This window comes from Cylas formicarius, unplaced genomic scaffold (genome assembly GCF_029955315.1).
Source record: "Cylas formicarius isolate icCylForm1 unplaced genomic scaffold, icCylForm1.1 PGA_scaffold_12__32_contigs__length_19106922, whole genome shotgun sequence".
Classification (NCBI taxonomy): domain Eukaryota; kingdom Metazoa; phylum Arthropoda; class Insecta; order Coleoptera; family Brentidae; genus Cylas; species Cylas formicarius.
Window position 1 is genome coordinate 12,795,940 of NW_026844225.1, and position 23,029 is coordinate 12,818,968.

General features: G+C 33.8%; 8 protein-coding genes across 9 annotated transcripts; 5 read left to right on the plus strand and 3 right to left on the minus strand.

The window, feature by feature from the left end:
- Positions 1-2,571: 2,571 nt before the first annotated feature.
- LOC132695777 (SRSF protein kinase 3-like) lies at positions 2,572-7,365 on the minus strand (the record flags this gene model as incomplete). Its single annotated transcript, XM_060660234.1, has 8 exons — positions 2,572-2,916; positions 2,973-3,240; positions 3,306-3,532; positions 3,590-3,752; positions 3,804-4,086; positions 4,139-4,357; positions 5,851-6,126; positions 7,082-7,365. Coding segments are annotated over 8 exons (1,920 nt in total), but the record flags the coding sequence as incomplete, so codon positions are not given.
- Positions 7,366-8,321: 956 nt separating this feature from the next.
- On the plus strand, positions 8,322-8,791 carry LOC132695603 (DNA-directed RNA polymerase III subunit RPC10). Its single transcript, XM_060659954.1, has 2 exons — positions 8,322-8,547; positions 8,606-8,791. Exons 1-2 carry the CDS (start codon positions 8,404-8,406, stop codon positions 8,789-8,791), a joined length of 330 nt encoding a protein of 109 aa, XP_060515937.1. The 5' UTR covers positions 8,322-8,403.
- A 16-nt stretch (positions 8,792-8,807) lies between these two features.
- On the plus strand, positions 8,808-9,567 carry LOC132695602 (threonylcarbamoyl-AMP synthase). The gene is made up of 2 exons (XM_060659953.1): positions 8,808-9,089; positions 9,148-9,567. Exons 1-2 carry the CDS (start codon positions 8,808-8,810, stop codon positions 9,565-9,567), a joined length of 702 nt encoding a protein of 233 aa, XP_060515936.1.
- Positions 9,560-12,012, plus strand: LOC132695600 (uncharacterized). The gene is made up of 6 exons (XM_060659952.1): positions 9,560-9,880; positions 9,962-10,983; positions 11,146-11,314; positions 11,366-11,548; positions 11,601-11,771; positions 11,822-12,012. Exons 1-6 carry the CDS (start codon positions 9,560-9,562, stop codon positions 11,942-11,944), a joined length of 1,989 nt encoding a protein of 662 aa, XP_060515935.1. The 3' UTR covers positions 11,945-12,012.
- A 157-nt stretch (positions 12,013-12,169) lies between these two features.
- LOC132695889 (patj homolog) lies at positions 12,170-15,579 on the minus strand. The gene is made up of 4 exons (XM_060660467.1): positions 14,732-15,579; positions 14,401-14,676; positions 13,643-14,334; positions 12,170-13,461 (listed from the first exon to the last, which is right to left on the minus strand). Exons 1-4 carry the CDS (start codon positions 15,182-15,184, stop codon positions 12,468-12,470), a joined length of 2,415 nt encoding a protein of 804 aa, XP_060516450.1. The 5' UTR covers positions 15,185-15,579; the 3' UTR covers positions 12,170-12,467.
- Positions 15,580-15,630: 51 nt separating this feature from the next.
- Positions 15,631-23,029, plus strand: LOC132695893 (peflin). Of its 2 annotated transcripts, XM_060660474.1 has the most exons (4): positions 15,855-15,992; positions 19,719-19,896; positions 20,281-20,599; positions 21,230-23,024. In XM_060660474.1, the coding sequence occupies exons 2-4, from the start codon at positions 19,888-19,890 to the stop codon at positions 21,454-21,456; spliced, it is 555 nt and encodes a 184-aa protein (XP_060516457.1). In that variant the 5' UTR covers positions 15,855-15,992; positions 19,719-19,887; the 3' UTR covers positions 21,457-23,024. The 2 variants fall into 2 exon arrangements, with proteins under 2 accessions (XP_060516455.1, XP_060516457.1); XM_060660472.1 differs by lacking the exon at positions 19,719-19,896 and having other exon boundaries at positions 15,631-15,992; positions 21,230-23,029.
- LOC132695891 (5'-nucleotidase domain-containing protein 1) lies at positions 15,986-17,627 on the plus strand. The gene has a single exon (XM_060660470.1). It carries the CDS (start codon positions 16,165-16,167, stop codon positions 17,554-17,556), a length of 1,392 nt encoding a protein of 463 aa, XP_060516453.1. The 5' UTR covers positions 15,986-16,164; the 3' UTR covers positions 17,557-17,627.
- Positions 17,727-19,671, minus strand: LOC132695892 (acetyl-CoA acetyltransferase, cytosolic). Its single transcript, XM_060660471.1, has 7 exons — positions 19,393-19,671; positions 19,215-19,336; positions 18,840-18,952; positions 18,590-18,786; positions 18,314-18,537; positions 18,075-18,260; positions 17,727-18,018 (listed from the first exon to the last, which is right to left on the minus strand). Exons 1-7 carry the CDS (start codon positions 19,433-19,435, stop codon positions 17,737-17,739), a joined length of 1,167 nt encoding a protein of 388 aa, XP_060516454.1. The 5' UTR covers positions 19,436-19,671; the 3' UTR covers positions 17,727-17,736.

Below are 23,029 nucleotides of genomic sequence, written 5' to 3' on the forward strand. Positions count from 1 at the left end.
TAAACTTGCAATCACATGAGGTTCCTACATGTAAAAACATGACACCAATCGATTTTCTGATTTCAAAGCGTGTTTGTAACTATCTAGTCCCTTTATGCTTTCGATCTCATCAAAATAGTGTCATCTAACCTGTGCTTTGATCTCATTTTATAGTCGATTAAGAATCGTTTTTTAACAAAATTATATTTATTTACTTTTAGCAATAACATCAGTCAATATTATCGAAAGACATTGTATTAGAATGATATGATCTTAACTCTATGAAGACTAAGTTTTCATAAAACTTGATATTTGTTTTTTTTTTTACTTTTTAAATCGGCATGCCGGTTATCTAACTTACTTGTTCCGAATATCTTCTAAAACGTTTTGAGATTCTTTATGTTATTTGTACCCCGAGCGGGTTTTGATTATATGAAAATGATTTGATTTACTCAGGGTAAACAAAGTCGGGAGGCGTACCCACTTGGCAGAAATTTTATATTACTTTTGTAGGTATGATAGACTGTGATATAGGTAAAACTAGATTTCAACGTCCTAACTAAAACTAGAAGGGAAATTTGTTGAATTGAAGTTAAGAAAGCTGCTTATGCTTAGCTAAGTGTCTAACATGTTTTTTTTTCAATTGAAAATTTTTGTTGAATGTTGAGTAATGTATCATCTATGAAACTATGGCCATAACCTTTTTAAAAGAAATCTATTTGTTACAGTAACGATTTTTATCTCTCTTGACGTTTTTCAAAAATCTACTTGTTTAACGATAGGGAGAGAGTTATGTTATATATAAAATGTTTTATATAAAATATAGAAGAAATTATTTTTTTATACTTGTGTATTCATGACATCTGTGTTTAGCTAGTCATAGTGATTTAAAAGTTATTCATATTTTCTATATATATTTTGATTTCAGTTATAGCATTTATAGCGCGCAGCTCCACTGTAGGAAAGAGGCACATTTTTGTACAAAATCTTACATATAGTATTTCCGAGCATTCCTTAACGTGTTGATTTTTTTTTATTTTGCATTCAGCTAAACATTTTTTTGGGTTTTTAATATTTTTTTTGTTTCTTGAGGAAACTTTTTTCGAGGGATTAAACAGCTTCTAAACTCAACTTTATTGACATCAGCAATTTTACAATAAATATTGCGTACGAAAAACCTATATGTACAAATTCAGAGCTCTACAACAACCATGCTAATTAAAATTATCAATTGTTTAAATTTCCGAAAACTTAGTGGTGAAGTGTATATTTGAAAATGGTCTTTGGATAGTATGATAATATACGTCATCAATGCAATCGCTTTTTGTTAGGTGAAAGCCTGATAACTTACAGCCTTAGAAGTCTAGAATGCTTTGTCGCTGACTTTACTTTAGTTTCGTCCAGATGATCAAATAAATGAGTTTCTCATTTACACCTTACAGAATATTAAAAAAATGGAGTATTTTAGTTCTTTTACTACGGTCACAATGCATTATTTTTTTATCTAATTTAAATATCACCTAATATTTGTCAATTTGTTTCCCCAACAAAAGTGAACTTTTATTTTCAATAATTCGATTTTGGGCTTAAAAAATGTACCAGAAAAATAATTTCTTATGGTACTAACGTTTTGTGGACTGTTAAAAAAAGTTGAAGAAATTTCCTCAATTTGATAGGTACAAAAATAGCTTTCTTATGTTGAACAATGCCTTATGAATCGATTAGCCTGTGAGTGCAAAATTTAGGTGAATATGAGGAAAAATTCAGCCAAAAAACGCCTCTATTTTAGAAATATTAGAACTGGTTTCCCTAATTAATAAATTTTTAACGTCGTTAATATATTAATTAAGTTTATTAGATGGTTAAATTTTCTCCTAGGCCTTTTAGATATTTAAAATGAAAATTGTGTAAAGTTGGTCTATTGGACGTTATTTTGTATTGTAAATATGTTGCCAAGTTAAGAATGACAACTTTTTTTTTGTATATATGAGAGCTTTAAAATATTTTTAATATTTTTTCCTACACACGCGCGTAGGGTAAAGTTAAAATATCTAACAGCTATTACATTTTCCTTAGTGGTATTTTGTTTGTCCGAATTACAAAATTGCATATATCTCTCCTGATCGTGTTTGTTATGAAATAAATGTGTTTCAGATTTCCTAGTTTATATTACAATTGTCTTTTTAAGCTCACTTTAATTGTTTCTCTCTATGTAAAATTCTATTTGTGATAGACTATTCATGTATAAATGAAAAATGTATGTTTCTTAATGAATATGACATGTTTGTATCTATGATATTACAAAATATATACATTTAAAAATAAACGAACTGAACAATTTAATGTATCCATTTCTCCAATTTTAACAAAGCTTTTTTTGTCCTATACTTATGAATTAACCATTATAGAATATTCTACCAACTATTATTATAGTTATATCATAAATTTGTTTCTAAATCAGTCTGTTAATTTTAATTTTTGCATTTTATTGGATCAAATAAACATAAATAAATTTTAATAATTTTTCTAAAAGAACTTTTTCCGTTTGAATTTACGTTTCCTAGAGAGTAGTGAAACACCGTAAAATTCGTTTTTCAAAACTTTATTATAAAATTCTAAGAGAGAGAAGATACAACGAGAACAAACAAAAATGTAAACATGACATCCGTTGAACAAACGGTATAGTTAAAAACAAATAACATCAGTCTTGCACATATATGTTTGGAAATATATTGTGTTAAAGGTCAATTGATAGAAGCCATTCGTTGGTCAATGCTTCGGAAGCGGTTGCTCTTAAAGCAGGGTCGGGCTCCACTAAGGTTTCGAGAAGACCTGCGAATGGAATTGCCTCCAACCGTTTCCACTTGTATTTTTCTACCAAAACATCTTCAATTTTCCAGATTCGAAGATTTTCTTCCGGAATCTCTTTTAGTCTTCCTAAAATTTAAATATTTTGACATAAAATCGGATACAGAGTTAAGTGATTCACTTGCCATTGACGAAATAAGTTTTAGACTCGGTTCCAGTTTCTGTAATATATCTGGGAATCCCTCCAAGAGTCTCCCATATGAGGCACAAGTGATCAAGGTTCGCTGAAAAATCATTAGATCCCTTGGGACTGAATAACATTTCTCCTGTCGCTAATTCAAATGCCATACATCCAACTGACCAAATATCTGCTGGATAGCTATATCCCGCACCCATAATAACTTCAAGCGCTCTATATTGCCTGGTCTGGATTTCCTGGGAAAAATGGTGATCCTAAAGACAAAAAATGCCGGTCAGTAATGGTGGTGAGTTCTGCAATTGGTACGATGATTAAGTACCACCCAACAGGCGTTTCCTAAATCTGCAATTTTAATTTCTATATTCGGAGTAACCCACATAGGTGCATTAAAATTAGTTTGGCTATGTCTCTGCCTATAATTGACTAAATCACTTAAGTATATATCATTAGGATAGGAAGATGCCCTTTGCTCGCCAAATTTCGTTAAAATCTCATCGTCCGATTCATGTAGTCCTCGATCTTTTTCAACCCAAAATTCGGAACTAACTATAAACAAAATTATTTTTCATAGTAAATAAAAACCCCACATTCGACGTTCTTTACCATAAGATCTAGGCAATTCAACTCCTAATTCTGAAAACCTCTCCATTTTTCCAATGATTTGTCTTATATAGGACTCATTCACCTTAATTAAGATATTCTCGGGCTTAATGTCGGTATGAATTATATGACAGTCTTCATGAAGATAAGTCAGCCCTCTTAAAACCTGTACAAAAATATGTCTTAATGCTATTACTTACAAAGAGTAGCTTTTTACCTGAAATATAATTCTGCGAATTGGGGGCACCTGAAGCCCTCGGAAATCACTTTGAATAAGTAGGTGTAGTAAGCTTGGTCCCATTATTTCTAAGGAAATGGCAGTATGAACTCCATTTTCGCTAATCAGTTTAAAAGTATCTACCATCTGGACTATGTTTTTATAGCCCGGATGGTCGGGATTGATAGATCTAGTTTCCTGAAGAAGTCTTATTTCGTCGTTAGCGACTGCGGTGAACATTGGAGCTGATTTACAGATTTTTAGGGCCACGTATCTAGGACCACTGTAAGACAACTACACTTGCAAATAACACGCAACTTAGGCCGCTAACTTACTTTTCGGAAAGATTTTTGCATAGCCAGACTGTAGAAAAATGACCCCACCCTAACTTCCGACACACTTTATACTGATTTCTAAGAATATCACCAATGTTAATAGGCATATATCCACCAGCTTCATATTCGCTTTCGTCTTCTTGACTCTCTCGGTTTTCAATATAATGTAACTTCTTAATATCTTCTACGTCTAGGAGGCTTACGTCTTTCGTAGGCGAACTGAAATGCAATGCTATAATTTTTTTTCTCAACACTTAAGAATTCGAAGGGCAGAAATTACAAAAGAAAATATTAATTTCAGTAGACGCGTTTGGAAATTCATTTTTTGTGAGCAATTTGAGAGTTTTTTCGTATTCTAGCAATATGTATGTGTATATTTCGTACTCTTTCTGCATTTTGAAGAAAACGGAAAAAAAGGAAAATAGAATTAATGCTAATCGAATTTTTGGACCTGGAGTAAAAATATGTTCAACAGAAAAGTATAGCACCATTTTTTTTATCCCGTGAAGCTTCGAAGTCGGTTGCTTTTAACGGAAATGCATTTGGTTATTTATAAATACACTTACAATTTTATGTTAGCACATGACTGAGTCTTTCTAGGGAATATAAACACGGTTCGAATAACATCACGCTCAACAGCTTCGGTGTTCACTCCTTCGATTATTTCAGTTTCAGGCTTTCTTTGCACCTTATTCGACGGCTTTTTAAACTTTTTAAAAACCAGATATATAGTAAGGGGAACAAATGGTATAAGAAAATGAACAAATACTGCACTTAGTCCGCTGTAAATCACGCAGACATTGTAATCGAAATTGGTGGATTTGTTTGGAAAGCAATTAAATTGGTTTTCCATTATTTTTGTAACAGTAAATGCGCGCGCTACTCTGATATTGTTGTAATCCATCAAACCATTGTAATAACACCGTTCGCGTTAGCCATAACAACGCGAATTATGAAAATAGAACAAAAATGTATTTTAGAAACGTTCGATATCACCGTAAACTGCACCGACTCGTGTTGAGCCATCACTATAAAATACATTTGCCCGAATTTAACATTAAAAAACGACCAAACTGGATTTCCATTCGGATTTTCGCAGTCCACTCAAATTGTTACACAATGTCGGGTAGATTTGGATTTGCGATAAAAATAACTCGCCTTGGCAATCAACAAAAAATTGAAAACATATATCTAAAATTGTGTTCTAACATTTAAAGCGATCGCCGTCAACTATGTACTATTTACGCCAAGCTATCCAGAATTTGTGTACCGGAGTTCCTACTAACCTGGAAAACCCGGAAATTTAATTATCCAGCCTGCAATTTTTCAGTTGTCCGTCATTAATATTGCTTCTATTTTTTTATTACTCAACCCTGTTCTTGCCCAACTCAATTCAATTGAACAGACTCTTTTATTTGGTATTATGTTGAACTTTTTCAAAAAAATGTTAATAGCTTTTTACACCTGTTTAAAGGATTGTGGCGCTATATTATGTAGAACTGTTTTGTGGCAGAAACTTGGAATCTTACTTTAGTGTGAAATGCATATGAAATACCTGAGGCTTCCTCATTTAAGGAAGACATTATATTAAATGTGAAATCAAGAATAATTTGAATACCATGAATATTCTAAAGTTTTTAAGGCAACCTCAAGGTGAACCTGGGGAACGACTCTGAATAGGGCTTAAAGATCAGTAAGCAAGACACACTTACATTGAAGGACAGTCCCTTAAGAACACACTTGTTCCCCTTGATCCTGGTGGAGATAAAGATAGTGAAAGACAATCTGTTCGATCTTTGATGCTAGGAGATCTATATCGTTTGTATTCATGATGGCCGATTGTGGAACTGTCGGAGTTTGGCAAGTTCTGAGGTCGCTGCAGGGACGGAGACCTAAATTCTTTATAAGACCACTTATTGCTTCCGTCATCTTCGGTATCACTTTTGCTTTTGACGTTGTAACGTGATGTGTAACACGTCTCGGATGATCTGGAATATTCACCATTGTCTATTTTTTGTCTAAAACTGGAGCTCTGGAGATTACACTTCTATTAAAAGTTTTGGTTTTGATAATTGGATTTACGGACAGGTTAGGTAATGATCTATATTTTTGAAATATTTTCGGGAATGTTAGAACCAGTTAAAAACTACCTATTCAATTAAGAATTTTATGTACAAAGTATAAAGACTTATTAAAATATTAAGTATTTTATCCTTCCCAAATACCTATACGAGCTACATGTAGGGTGTGAACGAGTTTTTTATATAATTAACTAAATTGCTCTTAAAAGAACAAATAAATATAAATATATAAAATGTTTGCTTATTTGTTTTTATTTCTTCATTTTCATTTCATAAATTAAGAAGTTATTTAATATAAATATATATAATAATAAGCATCGATGTAGTAAGTTTATTTTGTTTTTTCGAAAAAAACGCAAAACGCAAATTACTTTAATCAAATTCATTTCACAATTCCAAAAGCGATGGAGTCTACATAACATACGCCCAGTATAACATGGCGATTCGTCTCAAGTCCAACGAATTAGGATACCTATGGCTATAGGATTCCGTATAATGAGAGTGCATTTGAGCTTACTGGTATAACGCTATTTTTTTTAATTTTGGAATTATATTATCCATATACTTTAATTGAGAAAATCAATTTTAGTGTGTTGTTTAAATGGAAATAGACAATGTAGCAGCTGTAGGGCGCAAAAGTTTTGTCATTACATTTAAAAATATAATGCAATACCTATAGAGAACCAAAACTTCCCTTCACAAAGAGATGCTCTAAAAAACACCTGGAGCAAAAAATTTTTATTAACTAATTACATACAGTAGTTAGTAATAACGAAATGACAATGAAATTCACAGTAAGCAGCTACACTCCTCGTTTATTTTAGCTAAAACTATATCTATAAAAAAGTTTGGGACTAAATACCTGCTCGATTGTTCGTCGTCTTCGATGAAAGATTTGGGATTGTGCGTTCTCTTGCAGTAGCTATCGAATGAAAACGAATGGTGTTCCGAAAACTTATTTTTTGGTGTGAGGGTGTTGATGGTGTCCAAAGGCGAATAAATTTCGGTGGTCGGGAGAGGCCTTGCGGCCTCTCCACTATTCGATTTAATAAGTGTGCCTCCACTCCTATCGGATGTCGTCTGGATACTCGTAGGAATTTCTGGAGCCAGAATGTTGAATTTTTTGTTCGGAAATTTTTCCACGATTTAATCGGTCTCGCGGTACTTTTTCTGATTATGTGTCCGACTAAACGCAATACATCAATCATAATGAAATTCGAGAAAAATCTCTTGATATGTTTCGGTGCGCGACATGGGATCTTGGAGCACCCGGGAATTAACTGGATCGACGCCCACGCGCAGAATCGCTATCTATGGAGCGTTCGATAATTTGTAGACCTTCTAAGCAATTTAATCTGGAATTGACTTCGTTCGAGGATTTTGTTTTTCTTGATCGAAATGGTTGCGTATTTATTTAAACGGAACATAAATATTTGGAGCGAGTTAATGAGCTTAAGATGAAATCGATATGCCATCAGAATCTATTTTATTAGTGCCATATAAATTCGCCAATCCGAATAGTCTTAGAACTTTAAAGGAAATAGTTTACAGAGCGTCCCGTCGATTTTTTTCACGACGTATAAGCTAAAATGGAGATAAAATTTCTCGGTCTCCGACGTCTTCGTTTTCAAGATATGGTGATATCATAGATGAACGATTTGTATAAATATGTTGGAAATCTATAAAGGTTAATAAATAAAATTTGGTAAAGTCATTGAATTTTTTACGCTACTGAAACGTAGAGATCAATTTATTCATGTCCATTGTTAAATTTAAGTGGTTTACTTCTGCAAATTTTATTACAAATTTGTAATTTGTAATTGTTTATAAAAAGTGATAGTCTTATCCTAATATTTTAAATACGAAGAAATTAATGCGGACAATGGTTTATAAGAACTTTTTTCTATATTTCGGGGTGTAGAATATTAAAACATTCTTATTTAATTTCAAGACCCCCTGTACAATACTAGTATTGTATAGTTCTTTATATAAATGTATTATTTTATTATGTTTTTATTTACTCGTTATAATTGTTACTGCTTCAGGAAACTGTGGGGTTGGTGTTTGTATGCGAGTAAAGCGCTTCCCAACCAATTGATGTTTTGTGATACACTGAACACGTCATCATTATCAATAGCAATTTTTGTTGTGGTTAGAAGTGCTGTAAAATAAAATTTTATAGTTATGGTCGTATTCTGCCCATTTTGTACCAATTTACTTTTTGTAGAAGAAAACGTGTCTACAAATCTTCAATTTACGTGCAACGTATGCCCAGTGTATTTTCCAGTTAGAAAGAATATTACTTATCGAAACTATTACAGGCTGAAGGTTAAGTCCATGCCTTAAACTTTATTTGTCCATTGTTTTAAATTTAAAAACATTTTAGGAAATAGACGACGTACTTGGAGGTGAAGAAGCGTGGAAGAACGTAGAATCTACAGAAGAAAGGTGCCCCAAGTGCAGTCACCCACGTGCGTACTTCCTTCAGCTTCAGACAAGATCAGCTGATGAACCTATGACGACATTTTATCGGTGCTGCAACTCAGAGTGTAGCCATAATTGGCGCGAATAGACCTGTCTATTGTTAAATGAATTGGGGAAAATTGTCTAGCGTAATTAATTATTCCATCAAACTAGATGCTCATTCTATGGCTGCTCGTATTCCGATTATAAGATCGGATGCTTTAAATATTGCACTTAGTTACCTTAACTTAGGATCGGTAATAGCGGTACCGACCGATACTGTTTATGGTTTAGCGTGTGATGCTACCAATCCCTCTGCTCTTGATAAATTATATGCTATTAAATGTAGAAGTGAAAGCAAACCTGTGGCTATTTGCCTCGGTCAAATATCCGAAGTAAAGTTGTGGGTTAGTATTTCTAATTGTAAACCGTTGCTTAATTGTTCTTACAAAAGTTTTTGTTTAGGCGAGAGTGAGTCATCTTCCTAAAGATCTACTTAGTGCGTTATTACCGGGACCAGTAACTTTAATTTTGGAGTGTATTAATAAGCTAGATAGTTCAATTAGTTGTCAGGGAAAGGTGGGAATTAGAATTCCGGATCACAGTTTTATCAATTGTTTAGCCATAGGACTGAACAAACCTATAGCTTTGACTAGTGCCAATTTAAGTAATACCCCAAGTGCGCTGAATATTTTTGGATTTGAAAAAATTTGGGATCGAATTCCCGCCATTTTTGATGGTGGTAATTTAGGTTCTGATCCTAGCGCTTCTACAATTGTTGATTTATCAACCATAGGCTTGTATCAAATTGTTAGGGAAGGTGTAGCTTGCGGCAATACTGTAAAAATATTATCCGATTTTGGTCTTAAAAGAAAATATGAATAAACTTTTAAAAAGTGTAAAATCATCATCAAACAAGAAAGACGATTTAATTAAGCATTCTATCACAACTCATCTATCTAACAGTGTGAAAGAGATTCAATATGTGGGAGTGGAGGAAGCAAAGTCTTCAAAAATTATTGATGTAACAGATGCTTCAAATCAGCTTTGTATGGCCGTTGAAGCAATGTTTTTGCATGGTTTAAGGGATTCTTTAACACACCGTTTTAAGAAAGCGCTTTCTGATTTGGACGAGAGACCAGCACCAAATTTTTGGGACCCCTTACTTGTTATATCACATAGACAAATAATCGACCAAGTAAGTAAAATTGATAGTTGGAAATTCATATTACAACTTATTTATGAAATTTTTATTTGTTACGGATTATTTTACTTTTAGATAACTAACCTCTCTCAAATATCTACAGAAGTAGGTCAGTGTAGGGCATGGGTTCGATTAGCGCTTAACGATTGTCTTTTATCCTCTTATCTGATGACTGTTCGACATGATTCATCAGCATTAAAATCATATTATAATATTAATGCTTATTTGCGAGATGGCGACTTGCTAGATATTGCCCAAAGACTTATTGAAGGTGTAGAAGCATTCAAATCATTTACATTGCCCAGCAATTCCAGCCTTTTAAATACATGGCCTTTGCAGAGCCTGATTTTGGCAGGCTTATGGGCGCCTACATGGAAGGCGTGTCCTGTAGCTCCCTGCGATGATGTGGCATCTATGCTTGACGATGAAAAGGCCCAGATTGTAGAAGAAGCTTCTGACACAGCATCATTAAGTTCTGCCGTGTCAGTAGCATCTACACATTCAGGATTAAGACAGATTGTTGCATTAACTGAGGATGAGGTTCTAAAAATTATACTGGCTAAGGACAAAGAAGCAAAATACATGGATCAACCCAGTTCATCTTGTGATGAATTAAAATCTACATGTAGTTCTGATACGGATTACAAAAATGTTGAAGACAATTTGAATCACAATGTAGGTAATTCTTTGAGTAAAAGAAGCGGATGGTCTTTTGATGAACAGCAGGAGCAGGATAGTGTGAGTGATAGTGAAACAAAGCCACCAATTGAGTCGAGCGAATCTAAATCTATGGAAGCTAGTTACACTGCTCTTATTGAGAGTTATAATATGCTTAGTGGGGGCTATATTAGGACTCCTGATATAAGAGAGGTTTGGCAGAAATTTGAAGACGAAAGGTTTGAAGAAACCCTTGCTCCTTCGGTCAACCCTGTTCAAGGAAGTGATGCGGCTCAAATTTCTAATGCAATATTAGTTAAAGGCGAATCTACGTCTCTCGTGGCACAAGTCAGTATAATAGCAAATGAAAGAGGTCTCGATTATCAAAATTTCGAGTGTGCGGGATGCAGACGTGCCTTGGGGGTGACCACCAGACCCAAGTAATATTTATTTAATTTATTTTTTTATTATATGCGGACCTGATGCCCGAAAATGATGAAGGTGCAAGCAAATTACAATAGTATCAATTTATTGCTAAATATGTACAGAATTTGCACCTTCTTCATTTTTCCGCAATTTCTTCATGTGTAAGTTACTTTTAGCGTATGTGGTTTTACCGGGGAATACTTTTGCGAATTCTGCATGAGCCCAGAAAAAATGAGCATTCCTGCAAGGATAATTCATAATTGGGATTTCAAGCAATATCCTGTATCACAAAAGAGTTTCGACTATATAAACGAAATTAAAGACCATCCCGTGATTGACTTAAAAGTAATGCGGTTTTTGATTGAGGTTTGAGTCATTTTAATTCAGTCATTTCAGATTGTAAATCCGTTTATTTATGGGGCGGTAGAAGAGATGGCCGAGTTGCAAAAATTACGAAATCAACTGAATTTCTTGAGAGCATATCTTTATACTTGTAGGAAGCCTGTAATTGAACAGTTGCAAAAACAAATGTGGCCTAAGGAATATATGTATGAACACATTCACCAGTACTCCATATCGGTTAGAAATAATAACTACCTCGGCTGGATTGGGTACAAATATTTTTTTATAGGACCTCCACGATGTAACAAGTGGGGATTTGTTCAAGGCGCTCGAAAAGGTTGTTCAATTTGGACGGGATCACGTTTTTAATTGCTGGTTGTGCAGTCAGAAAGGCTTCGTTTGTGAAATATGTGAAAAGCCTAAGGAGTTATTTCCATTCGATGTTGAAAATGTTTACAGAGTAAGTCCGAGAAAAACATCTATTTTGGGATTATTTGCTTTTTGTTTTAGTGTGATATGTGCTACGCAGTGTTTCATAAAAGTTGCCTTAATTCATCTAAACCGTGTCCCAAATGTGAAAGACGGAAAAAGAGACAAGAACTTCCTCTTCTTGGTGCTATTATAGTTGATTAATATTTTCTCCATCTTTGAAGGATTTTATTGTTGTTTTTACACGCCAAGGTATATCATGTTTTTTACAATGTCATCTTTAGCGAGTTTTATTTCAATCCCCTTGATTCAATTCAAAGAGATTTCCTACTTGGTACTTAGTCAACAACCGCCGCTGGACAGTTTTGTTGAGGTGTTAAGTGGCAAATAAAAAGAACATTTAAAACAAAAACATTATTTAATCAAACAACATTATTACAAATTGCTATTGCTAGAGAGCTTACTCAGGATAAAATTATTAGACATTGGTGCTACTATTGATACATGTATATCACAATCGCGATTGTAGACTGTTGTTTTTTACTAAACAGAAAATAAGAGCATTCCCGACGTTAGGTGGAAATGACATAATTTTCCCAATTAACCCAACAAATTTATAATAAATTAATAATTACATCCATGGCAGGTAAAGTGTCTGCCAAAAACCATGTTTCATTGGACCACATCTCTGGCTGTCAGAGGATGACATTTGCAAAATTTTAAGACTTCAGTTATAAGAATTAGTTAAATATCTGTTAGGATCCACATCTAGCAAAGAACTATGAGCTACAGTGTCTGGAATAGGCAAAGGTTTTGCGACACCTATCCTTACTATTCCTTTTGGTGCTCCTTTTAGTGCCTGTACTGCTTGGTCTAGCGAAGCGTTTTCCAGAACTGTATCATTAACAAACAATAAACGGTCGCCCGGAATTAATCTCCCATCTAACTGGGCAACTCCTCCAGGCACTAAACTTCTAATCACAATTACAGTGTCATTTGGATCAATGGGATCTTGGTAATCCAAAATTGAAAATCCAAGGCCTCTTTCCCCTTTGATTAACTCAATTATTTGAGGCTCAGAACTCCACATTGCTAGACCAGTAAGAGGTTCTAGAGAACGTGATTTCATTTTAGAAAAAGAGGTATCAGAACCTGCTACTGCTATACTGCTAGCTAATGACCCATCTGATTTTGCTTTTACCAAGCGATCTGATGCTGGTAGTAAATTGTTAAGGCTTCGCGTTAATGCTGCCCTTTCTGGAAAAGTCTCTTCCCTTTGTATAAAAAGATTGTTAGGGCTACGGCCACAGACCAAACAAACATTGATGGGCAATTCCTTAAGTATACTGACAACCTCATGGTGGTTCATTCCCAAAAGTTTGTGGCCGTTAACCTCAAGGAGTTCATCACCAGATCGCAAAGTACCGTTTTTTCCAACTGGTCCCTCGGCAAGTATTGATCGTATATAATGATGTGGTCTAACCTCTTGACCATCTTCAACATCTACAGTACCTTCCAAACTTATTCCTAAACCTCCCTTTTCTCCAAATTTTGTCAAATGAGCAACAACAATTTCTATATCCGGGCCCATCACTTTAGACCACTTCTTTATTAATTCTTCTTCAGATAGCATAGGTGGATCTTCTTTTTTAACAAAGTTGCTGGTAAAGAGTTCGTGGTGATCACCTCCATTTAAGAGACCCCCTTCTTCATTAGGATATCTGAAATTTATATAAAAAATACTAGAAATAGATTAACAACACAAATTACTAGGTCCAGACACCCTGAGTTACATTTAATTCTAATATGCAATATTAGTAGCGGAAAAGTTTACAGAGGTAACAACAGTGGGAAGCTACTAGTTTTAAGGGTTATACATTAACAGCAGTGTTCAGCTATTACCGTGACGGTGTAAGAGTAGGTGATGGAGGCTTTGTTTCACTGGCTGCAATTGCTTGTTGAAGTTGCTCAAATTTTGGGCCATGCAGATATCTTTCCAAACACAGTTTTACTACGTTGCCACAATTCCTTAACACTTCCACTGCCTGAATGTTGGAATATCCTTGGAGAGACTGGCCATCAACTTCCACAATCCTATCATTTACTTTTATTCTTCCACTTATATCAGCCGCGCTACCTTTGCTTACACTTTTTACAAATATACCCGATAATTCCTCCTTTTCACATACATAACCCGCAATAGTTATACCAAGACCATTTGCATCTTTCTTTAGTTCTACTACAAACTTTTCCATTTCTGGTATTTTAACTGCCATATCCAAATTCAGCAAAGGCAACGACGGAGAGGCAGGTATTCTTGACATGCCATATGACTGTGGTAAATCATTTGCAAGGACATCAGTATCCTTTCCAAATATAGGTGAGTATTTATGTTGCACAAGGTACTTATCTAATTCATGAGCATCAGGCAGTAGTCTGGTAGGCACTATTGGGGCAGAACTTCCTAAATATTTGTATTCTGTGGAAGAAATATCTACAGGTCTGGCCACTATTAATCTCACATGAGTACCAGATTGTCTTAATACAGTAGCTACCTGTTCTGAACCCATCTCATGCAGATTTACATCCCCGATCTGCAATATATATGACAACAAAGCTATTATGTCATACTTCAGAGTACTCAGAAAAAATTAATTTACCTGTAATATATGATCACCACTTTGTAATCTTCCATCTCTATCTGCCACTCCACCTGGTAAAATTGTTTTAACTACCACCCCCATATTCCTCATTCCAACTATGCCAAACCCTAGTCCGGTCCCATCATTTATAAGATCAATGCTTTCAACTTGAGACCATTCACTAGTAATCAAATTGTCAGATCCAGTTTTGGAAGCATCACTGCCAATGGAGGGTGATCTATGGATAATATCATCTTCATGGTTAAAGCTATTTCCCTGCAACAACCGAAACCCCTAAAAAACAAATTATGAAGAAAACTGTATAACCCAGAGAGAGGACGTCATATACCTCATTATTTAGGGTGCCATTTAGCTTCTGATTGTTAAGTAGAGAAAGCATTTTATTGTCTGTCGAAGCAAATGTAGAAGTCTGTGGTGAGTTTGGCGATATAGGAGCTGAAGGTACTCTTTGTTCATCAAAATCTCTAGATTGATAATCTGCATAATCTGGGTCGTATAACTCACCAGCTGGTGGGACATTAAGAACTAATTCACCTGCTGCTGTTATATCAAAATCAACAGGCAAAATGGAGGGATGTTGACCTAATTGTTGGTTTAATTCACTTAATGAATCTTGAACCGTAACAATACTTCTAAATACTGGATTTTCTAAGACAGAAATTAACAAATTTAGGTCCTGATGAGTGTTTAATTGGAGTTTTGGATCTCCTAAGTCGTCCACTGTTTGCTTGATATCTTCGAGCAACTGAAGAGCACTTGAAATGTCCGCGTTAAGATGCATGTTTAAAAAATAACCCAAAAATCGGTCTATAAAAACATAAAACTCCACCAACGTTTACACAAAAGTACCAAAAATGTAATTAACGAATCACATCACTCAAACTATTATTGACGACGCCTCTTGTTGGTCACAAGCACATTTGTTTTTGTCCTGTGACTTTCGCATCTTGCATTCTTGTCACTGTTGTCTCTGATTCCGTGAAATCCTCCTTTCTATTATCTATGATGCACTTCCTCGACACCTCTCAATTTTCACTTAAGTTAGTTATAAAGCAATATTAATAAAAGTATATTTATGCACAAATTATTTAGAAAATACAATGTAAATAAAATTCTTTAAATTTTTCGGTGAATGTGTGAGGTTTATCATTTTATTTTTACCAATTAATGACTCTGGCTAAGTGTCGGGACGCCATCTAACAGAGTGGAAGAAAATAATTGTCAAAAACATGTGATATTAATAAATTTGCTATAAAATTTTGGTGATTTTCCTTTTAACATTCGTCAGAACGTTGCCAAAATTGTGTGCCTGCCAACTCCCCCTACCAATTCAACTAGAATCGTTTGGATTTTGGAATCGAGCAATATCAAAGTATGCCATTGGACTCCTGGCAGAGAACCAGATTAACCTTTTTCGAACCACATAAGATTATTAAATGCACTATCAGTGGCGCCAAACTATTATTCACAAAGAAAAAATTACGAGTAGAATCTGTCACCACCCTTTTAAACATCTAGTGGGCTACAGGCTACACACTATTTTGTTTAAAAAAATCATCTCTGTCTCCAGATCAAGAGTGTTGTCACAGGTGAGTGACGGTTCAGAAAAATGCGAATAGAAATCGTGAATAGCTACACAACAATTCAACCTAAAATTTAAGTACATATTTATAATTTGTAGTACATCTACTTTAACAATTCCTGATGAATTCCACATCCTGGGAGCCCAAAATAAATAAGTAATCTTCTTTTTTCGTGAATATGTTTAGTTTAAAACTGCGCAAGATTCTAAACGCGTCACTGATTAGCGGCGTAAACAAAATATGCAGTAGAAAAATGCATAATTCCCTTCGGCGACGCGGATCACTAAATTGTAAAAAGAGGTTATTTTCCGCTTTTACAAAGAGTGAAAATATGAATGACCGGATATTTAAGTTTACCCATTATGACTGTATTGGATTTGATTTAGATAACACTTTGGCGAGGTATAAAGTAGGAGCTATGATTGAAATGGAATATGACATTTTAGCAAATTACCTTGTTCATAACAAGCAATATTCCGCAAAACATCTACTAAAGCCTTTAGACCACAACTTCATTATTAAAGGGCTGATAGTGGATAACGAAAATGGAAACCTACTCAGAATTTCTGGAGATGGAACCATCATACAAGCAACACATGGTACAAAGTTTCTGTCTCAAGAAGAGATAAAAAAATTTTATCCAAATTTTCGTTGGAAAGCTACAGACTTGTTTACTGAAAATCCTCTTCAGACCTGGAATGGGCCTTACTCAGAAAAAATGAGAACTTTACTTGATTATTATGATATTATTGCTGGTTTGGTATTTGCCAGGGCTGTTGATTCAATAGATGAGGGTAGTTGTGATATCAAATTATACAATATTTGGCCAGATTTATTAGAAGCCTTACAAGATATGTTTGATAGAGATCATTTTCAAAATGAGAAAGGAAAATATTTTGCTGAAATGAAAGCACATCCAGAAAAGTACTATTACCCATGTAGTCCGAATTTGCTTAGTTGGCTCAGTTCATTGAGGGAGAGGGGGAAGATGATTTTTTTGATTACTGGTTCATTTGTTGATTTTGCAACTCATACAGCCAGCCACACTATAGGAAAAAACTGGAGAGATTACTTTGATATTGTTGTAACCTTTGCTAAAAAACCTAGCTTTTTCACAGAACGTAGGAGTTTTATTGGTTTGCATGGTTTTAAAGAAACAGGACCCATAGACCTCAAACAACTTGCTTTAGGTGGTATATATACTCATGGAAATTGGACAGACTTGAAAGAGTTTTTCCGAATGCACAATAATATTAAAAAACCAAGATTCCTATATGTTGGTGACAATTTAGTCCAAGATATATATGCCCCAAATGTATACGCCCAATGTGAAACTGTGACTGTCTGTGAAGAGTTAGAAGCTGAAGGCGTCTACGGACATGAGAAGTGGCACCCTGATGAACAATTTCTATGTTCCACTGTGTGGGGTTCTTATTTTAAGTGCAAAGACTCTGGGAGAGTCACAAATTGGTATGACATTATGAAGAAACATTCTAAATTTTTTGTGCCTAGCATGGAATATGTTGCAATGTTCCCTGTTGATCAGGAATTTCAGAAAAACTTGTATTAAACAATTATCTCTTTAAAGAAATATGGAAATATTTATTGTTTTCTTGTTACAACCTTTTATAAAACATGTAGATAATAATAGTATTTATAAATAAAAATTATTTAAGTATTTTTGCCATTTTAATAACCAACTTTGTTATCCACAAAAAACAATGCCATTAAAATTTTGAATTAAATAAAATTAACAAATTTTAACTGCCATTGCAATGCCCATTCCCCCACCAATGCATAGGGACGCTACACCCTTTGTTTTTCCCTGTCTAATTAAGTTGTGGACTAGGGTTACAAGAATTCTAGCACCAGATGCTCCAATTGGATGTCCCAAAGCTACAGCTCCGCCAGTAATGTTTACTTTTGATTCATCTACCCCTAGCTCTCGAATTACAACAATGCTTTGGACTGCAAAGGCTTCATTCAGTTCATAAAGATCAACATCTTCTTTTGACCAGCCCACTTTCTGAAGCTACAAATTAAAAAAAATAATACACAGTTTTTTCTTTAAGATGTAATACAACATACAACTTTTTGAACTGCTGTAATTGGCCCAATACCCATACACATAGGATCAACACCAACTTCGGCAAAAGCTAGTATTTCTGCCAATGGACATAAGTTTTTGGCCTTAACTTGTTGCTCGTTCACAAGTACTAAGGCAGCTGCACCATCATTAATGCCTGAAGCATTTGCTGCAGTTACTGTCCCATTCTAAAGAGCTGAATCAATGATAGAGTGAAATATTGGGTAAGAAAATGCCTTACTGTTTCAAAACATGGTTTCAGCTTGGCTAAAGATGCTAAGGTACTATTGAATTTTGGAAACTCATCTCTGTCAATAGCTTTCTTAGTTCTCTTATCGGGAACACTAACAATTTCTTTTTCGAAATAACCAGCTTTAATTGCTTGTTCTGCTTTATATTGAGAATTCACAGAAAATGTGTCTTGTTCTTCTCTGGTGATATTATAAACCTTTGCCAAGTGCTCAGCTGGAATTGAACAAATTCAAAGTGAAATAGATGAGTGATAAAATAAATATACCTGTATTTCCCATATGTACTTTATTAAAATGATCAGTAAGACCATCAACCAAAAGTGTGTCATTTAAATTTAAATTTCCTAGTTTATTTCCTCTCAGATAAGTGGTATGTTCTGCTTTTGTCATACTTTCTTGCCCTCCTGCTACTACAATAGCACAATCTTCATTCTTTATTGCTTGGAATGCAAGTGCCACACTTCTGTATAAAGAAAATCATTCTTTATTAGGCAAAGATAATAAAAAGCAGCATACTTAAGTCCTGAACCACAAAGCATATTAATTGTGTAAGCAGGTGAATCATATGGAATTTGTGCTTTAACAGCAGCTTGTCGGGCAGGATTTTGGCCTTGTCCGGCGGTAAGGACCTGAAAGTAACAAAGTTATTTGCTGCTAACAATTTAACCACTATTTTATTGATCATATAATGAAGATGAAACATGTAAAATTTAAAACTGTTATGGTATATTTAAAAACAAAAACCAAAACTGCAAAAAAATTAAACGAAAATTGTGGTTGAAGTTATATTGCTTTTGACCTCAATATAACAAAATTTATCAGTATTTCAATAATCCTGAGAGATGATGCAATAATATAAGTTTTACGAAATTGCTTAATTGCAAGACTTACCTGACCTATAATAACCTGTTCTATATCATTAGGTGTTAAGTTTGCTCGGGAAATTGCTTCAGATATCACTATAGTTCCCAATTCAGACGCAGTAAATTTGTCAAACTGCCCTTGAAAATTTCCTGAAAAAATTCTATAATATTGAATATCATAATTATAAAGAAGCCTATATACCAACCAATAGCAGTACGACACCCTGATACAATGAATACTTTATTCATATTTTAATACTCTTATGTTAATAATATATAAATTATATAATACTTTAATGCCAGGATTGTAATACAAAAAAAAACAGTGCACTCTTCACCGCGATAGGTTTGTAAATGAGGTAGCCTTTCCTTTTTAACGGTAAATCTCACTGTACTTAAAACGAATCATGCTTTTTAAAATCGTTTTTATGTTAATTTAATGTGACCCCATTTTCACCCGGCACGTTTTGACGTCAACATCAACACAACGCATGGAAGAAACATAACCTAATAGTTATATGTTTTTTCGCAGATAACAGATTAGCCATAGAAAATGAGATGATGTTCTCGGAGAAAATAATTATGTTGGTACTAATGTCTTTCCTGATTACTGCGTTTAACCAAACCGCGCTCGTTTGTTTCTTTTGTAATTAGTAATTAGGTTGAACTAAAAATTGTGATTCGTTATTAATTAATAAACAATGTATGAAGTAAGTGCGGATACTTTTAGTTATTTTGTGGAAGCTTTAAATTAGTATGTTCTAAATTTACATTTTTCCTATGTTTTAAAACCTAACTATTTTAAGGTCTATCTAACCTAATACTTTATTACTTCTATTATTATTTTTATTATTATTTTATTACCAATTTCAATGGTCAAGAAGCCAACAAATTATATCTTTAAATTTAAATGGTTTTCACATTTCTTGCGTTTTTGATATATAGATATATAGAAAACTAAACTTTCCAGAAAGGATGCATATTTCATTACTCGAGCATTCTGTCCTAATAATTAACTAATTTAAAAGTTGGCATATTTATATGTCAAATGTTCAGGTACATTTCTTTAATATTAAATATGTTTTTTCATTTAGAACCAGTCATTTCAACAGGCCAGACCAGCCTCAAATGTGAGCCCTGATGTTCAGGGCTGGTTTCAAACTGTTGATAAAGATAGATCTGGCCATATTAATTGGGAAGAATTGCAGTCAGCATTAGTAAATGGTCAGGGTCAGCATTTTTCTGATGTCGCTTGTAAGTTGATGATTGGGATGTTCGATAGAGATAAAACTGGAACAATTGATATCTATGAATTTCAACAACTTTATACTTATATTAACCAGTGGTTGGCAGTATTCAAAATGTATGACAGAGATCAGTCAGGAAGTATTGAGGAACCGGAACTAAGTGAAGGTAAACAACCATTATTCTTAATAGATTTTATTTGTGAGAATATTTTATATGCAATTGAACGTGGAATATCTTTTAAACAACTTTATATGATCCAACCAAAGTTAATTTGCCTTTGGGTAAAATGGTTCATATTTTTGATTTTCTTATTTTTTACACAAGCTGTGAAAAAATCAATTTTAAAAATTAGAGAATACCTAAGCTTATATTAGATTAAGTTACACTGAAAAAACTGTATATGTCGGGGTTAAAATTACCTGATGGTCCAGTTAAAATTGGATAAGGCAATTCAACTGATAAGCCCCTTCCCCCAACATGCAAAGAAAAAGTATTATCTAACAAATTGCAATTAATACAATGGAATTGGAATGTATATTTGTGTGACTTTTTTTACCTAAAAACTCCTATCAGTTTGAATTGCCTTAACAATTGAATATACATTGGAAATTACATGCATAGTCATACATACATATTTCAACAGCACATTTATAATGTAGTTTCTCTCTTATGTTTAAAATAAGAGCTTAGTGTTATCGATTATAACAGCTATATGAAGTGTGTTTTGTTTTTACTCTAAATACGGAAAACATGTTCACTTAAATATAATTTATCACAATCAATTATAAATTTCAGCATTACAGCAAATGGGATTTAGATTCTCCCCTGAATTCATTAAATTTCTGATCGAAAGGAGCGACTTAAAAAATCACAAACTGATGTCAGTCGATCAGTTTATTGTTGTGTGTGTTCAAATTCAGCGATTTACTGAAGCATTTCGGGTAAAGGATACCGATATGAAAGGGAGTATTACCTTGGGCTTTGAAGAGTTTCTTAGTATTGCTCTAAACTGCTCGACATAATAGCTTCCTTTGATTGATGTAGATATATAGCGAAATTGAGCCATTCAATGTAATTATATACAGATCATACATTTACCTCTAATAAGGATTAAATTTGGGTTATCTAAAAATTAATGTACATATTTCATAGGCTTATTTTATAACGTCCTGTTTAAGAATTGTTTCTAACAGTTTTTTTACTCCTTTTATTGGTTGTGTCCATGAATTCTGGTGTTGTTCCAAAAATTTATTTAACATTCACTTATTTTTCACTTGATTAAGATCTTGCCCAACCTCATTAAGTAGGCAGTAACACTCGAAATAGGGAGTGCATAAAGAACACTCTATTTTTAGTAAAATTTAAAATCGCTCCTTAGATGTCACTGTTGTAAAAGTCCGAAAAATCTAAGAAAGGTATAGCAGATCTTTTGGCAATGCCCGCCTGGCTTCATTCATGACCTTTGCGCGGCATGGAGCACGTACTGTACCTTTCCTAGATTTGCTCGAATCTATATTACTTTGCCTTATCATTTACAGTTACCTCAGCCAACATTTATAGCACAGAATCTGTGATAAGATTGTTAAATCAATAACTTTGCGGAAGGTTCCGTCACAATCGATTTTTTTTTTTGGGATTTTCCTAGGTTCGGTTTGTTGATGAGACCAAGAAATTTGCCTAAACTAAAAGAAGTACATATTTTGCATCTCAACTCATGCATTGTTTATTTTAGGCACTACATTTTAAAAATAAATTTTATAGCTACTTTAGTAGATCTATTAAGCGTAATATATATTGTGCCCTAGGATCGTCAGTTCTTATATCCTAACAATTTCCATCTACTTTTTTTTTGTAAAATTCAATTGTTTATAAATGAAGATCAAAGCACTCCTAATGACTAGTTGTTCATTGGTTTTAATGGTGCGTGAAAACTTTAAAACTTTTTATTTATGATTATTTGACTAGATAGAAAAGTTGTTTAAAATCTAATTCAATCGGAATACTTTTAATTAAAATTTTTCAAGCTACACCTACGGCAAAATACTACTTTGGCCCAGTTACTGGTGCAATACCAAAGTTTTGAGGCAATCATAGTGTTGTCTAATTGTCTAATTACTTAATACTGGTTATTTGGTTTTACGATATTGGTTATATTGTCGTGTTTTTTTAGTCCGCAACAAAATATTAAAGAGTTTTGCGCATTTTTCCTTTATTATTTGACTGATTGTCTGAAGGACATATATAAATGATTTCCTGATATACCCTGTATATTGTTTAAGTATTTAAAAGCTTTTTCGGTTCTCAGATAAATGGATAAGCACGTAGGAAACCAAAACATTTTTAAGAATTTAGTTCGATTGTGTCCGTAGACCGTACTATTAAAATAAAGCTCTTTAATATTTTGACCTTAACAAATATTCCTGTCAATTATTTTTACAGCCGCTTTCTATTTTTAAATAAAATTGCATGTAATTATTTAATTTTATGGCAATTTTTTAATATTTATGGAGGTAGGAAAACGAGTTTGTGCCGTTTGTTACCGGTAATGAGATTTTACGAGTTAATTTATATCTTGTGTACCACGAATTGAAGTTT

What these genes read in the sequence shown, in the direction of transcription:
- LOC132695603 (XM_060659954.1), top strand. Translation starts at nt 8,404, where the DNA reads ATGGTCGTATTCTGCCCATTTTGTACCAATTTACTTTTTGTAGAAGAA. An exon ending in GAAACTATTACAGGCTGAAG is followed by an intron (nt 8,548 to 8,605) that starts GTTAAGTCCATG and finishes AAAACATTTTAG; the next exon opens with GAAATAGACGACGTACTTGG.
- LOC132695602 (XM_060659953.1), top strand. Translation starts at nt 8,808, where the DNA reads ATGAATTGGGGAAAATTGTCTAGCGTAATTAATTATTCCATCAAACTA. An exon ending in TATCCGAAGTAAAGTTGTGG is followed by an intron (nt 9,090 to 9,147) that starts GTTAGTATTTCT and finishes GTTTTTGTTTAG; the next exon opens with GCGAGAGTGAGTCATCTTCC.
- LOC132695600 (XM_060659952.1), top strand. Translation starts at nt 9,560, where the DNA reads ATGAATAAACTTTTAAAAAGTGTAAAATCATCATCAAACAAGAAAGAC. An exon ending in GGGGTGACCACCAGACCCAA is followed by an intron (nt 10,984 to 11,145) that starts GTAATATTTATT and finishes AGTTACTTTTAG; the next exon opens with CGTATGTGGTTTTACCGGGG. An exon ending in ATCCCGTGATTGACTTAAAA is followed by an intron (nt 11,315 to 11,365) that starts GTAATGCGGTTT and finishes CAGTCATTTCAG; the next exon opens with ATTGTAAATCCGTTTATTTA.
- LOC132695889 (XM_060660467.1), bottom strand. Translation starts at nt 15,184, where the DNA reads ATGCATCTTAACGCGGACATTTCAAGTGCTCTTCAGTTGCTCGAAGAT. An exon ending in GTGGTGATCATATATTACAG is followed by an intron (nt 14,335 to 14,400) that starts GTAAATTAATTT and finishes TATATATTGCAG; the next exon opens with ATCGGGGATGTAAATCTGCA. An exon ending in CCTACTCTTACACCGTCACG is followed by an intron (nt 13,462 to 13,642) that starts GTAATAGCTGAA and finishes TATAAATTTCAG; the next exon opens with ATATCCTAATGAAGAAGGGG.
- LOC132695893 (XM_060660472.1), top strand. Translation starts at nt 15,840, where the DNA reads ATGCACTATCAGTGGCGCCAAACTATTATTCACAAAGAAAAAATTACG. An exon ending in GATCAAGAGTGTTGTCACAG is followed by an intron (nt 15,993 to 20,280) that starts GTGAGTGACGGT and finishes TTTTTCATTTAG; the next exon opens with AACCAGTCATTTCAACAGGC. An exon ending in GGAACCGGAACTAAGTGAAG is followed by an intron (nt 20,600 to 21,229) that starts GTAAACAACCAT and finishes TATAAATTTCAG; the next exon opens with CATTACAGCAAATGGGATTT.
- LOC132695891 (XM_060660470.1), top strand. Translation starts at nt 16,165, where the DNA reads ATGTTTAGTTTAAAACTGCGCAAGATTCTAAACGCGTCACTGATTAGC.
- LOC132695892 (XM_060660471.1), bottom strand. Translation starts at nt 19,435, where the DNA reads ATGAATAAAGTATTCATTGTATCAGGGTGTCGTACTGCTATTG. An exon ending in AACAGGTTATTATAGGTCAG is followed by an intron (nt 18,953 to 19,214) that starts GTAAGTCTTGCA and finishes TGTTACTTTCAG; the next exon opens with GTCCTTACCGCCGGACAAGG. An exon ending in TGAAACCATGTTTTGAAACA is followed by an intron (nt 18,261 to 18,313) that starts GTAAGGCATTTT and finishes TCAGCTCTTTAG; the next exon opens with AATGGGACAGTAACTGCAGC.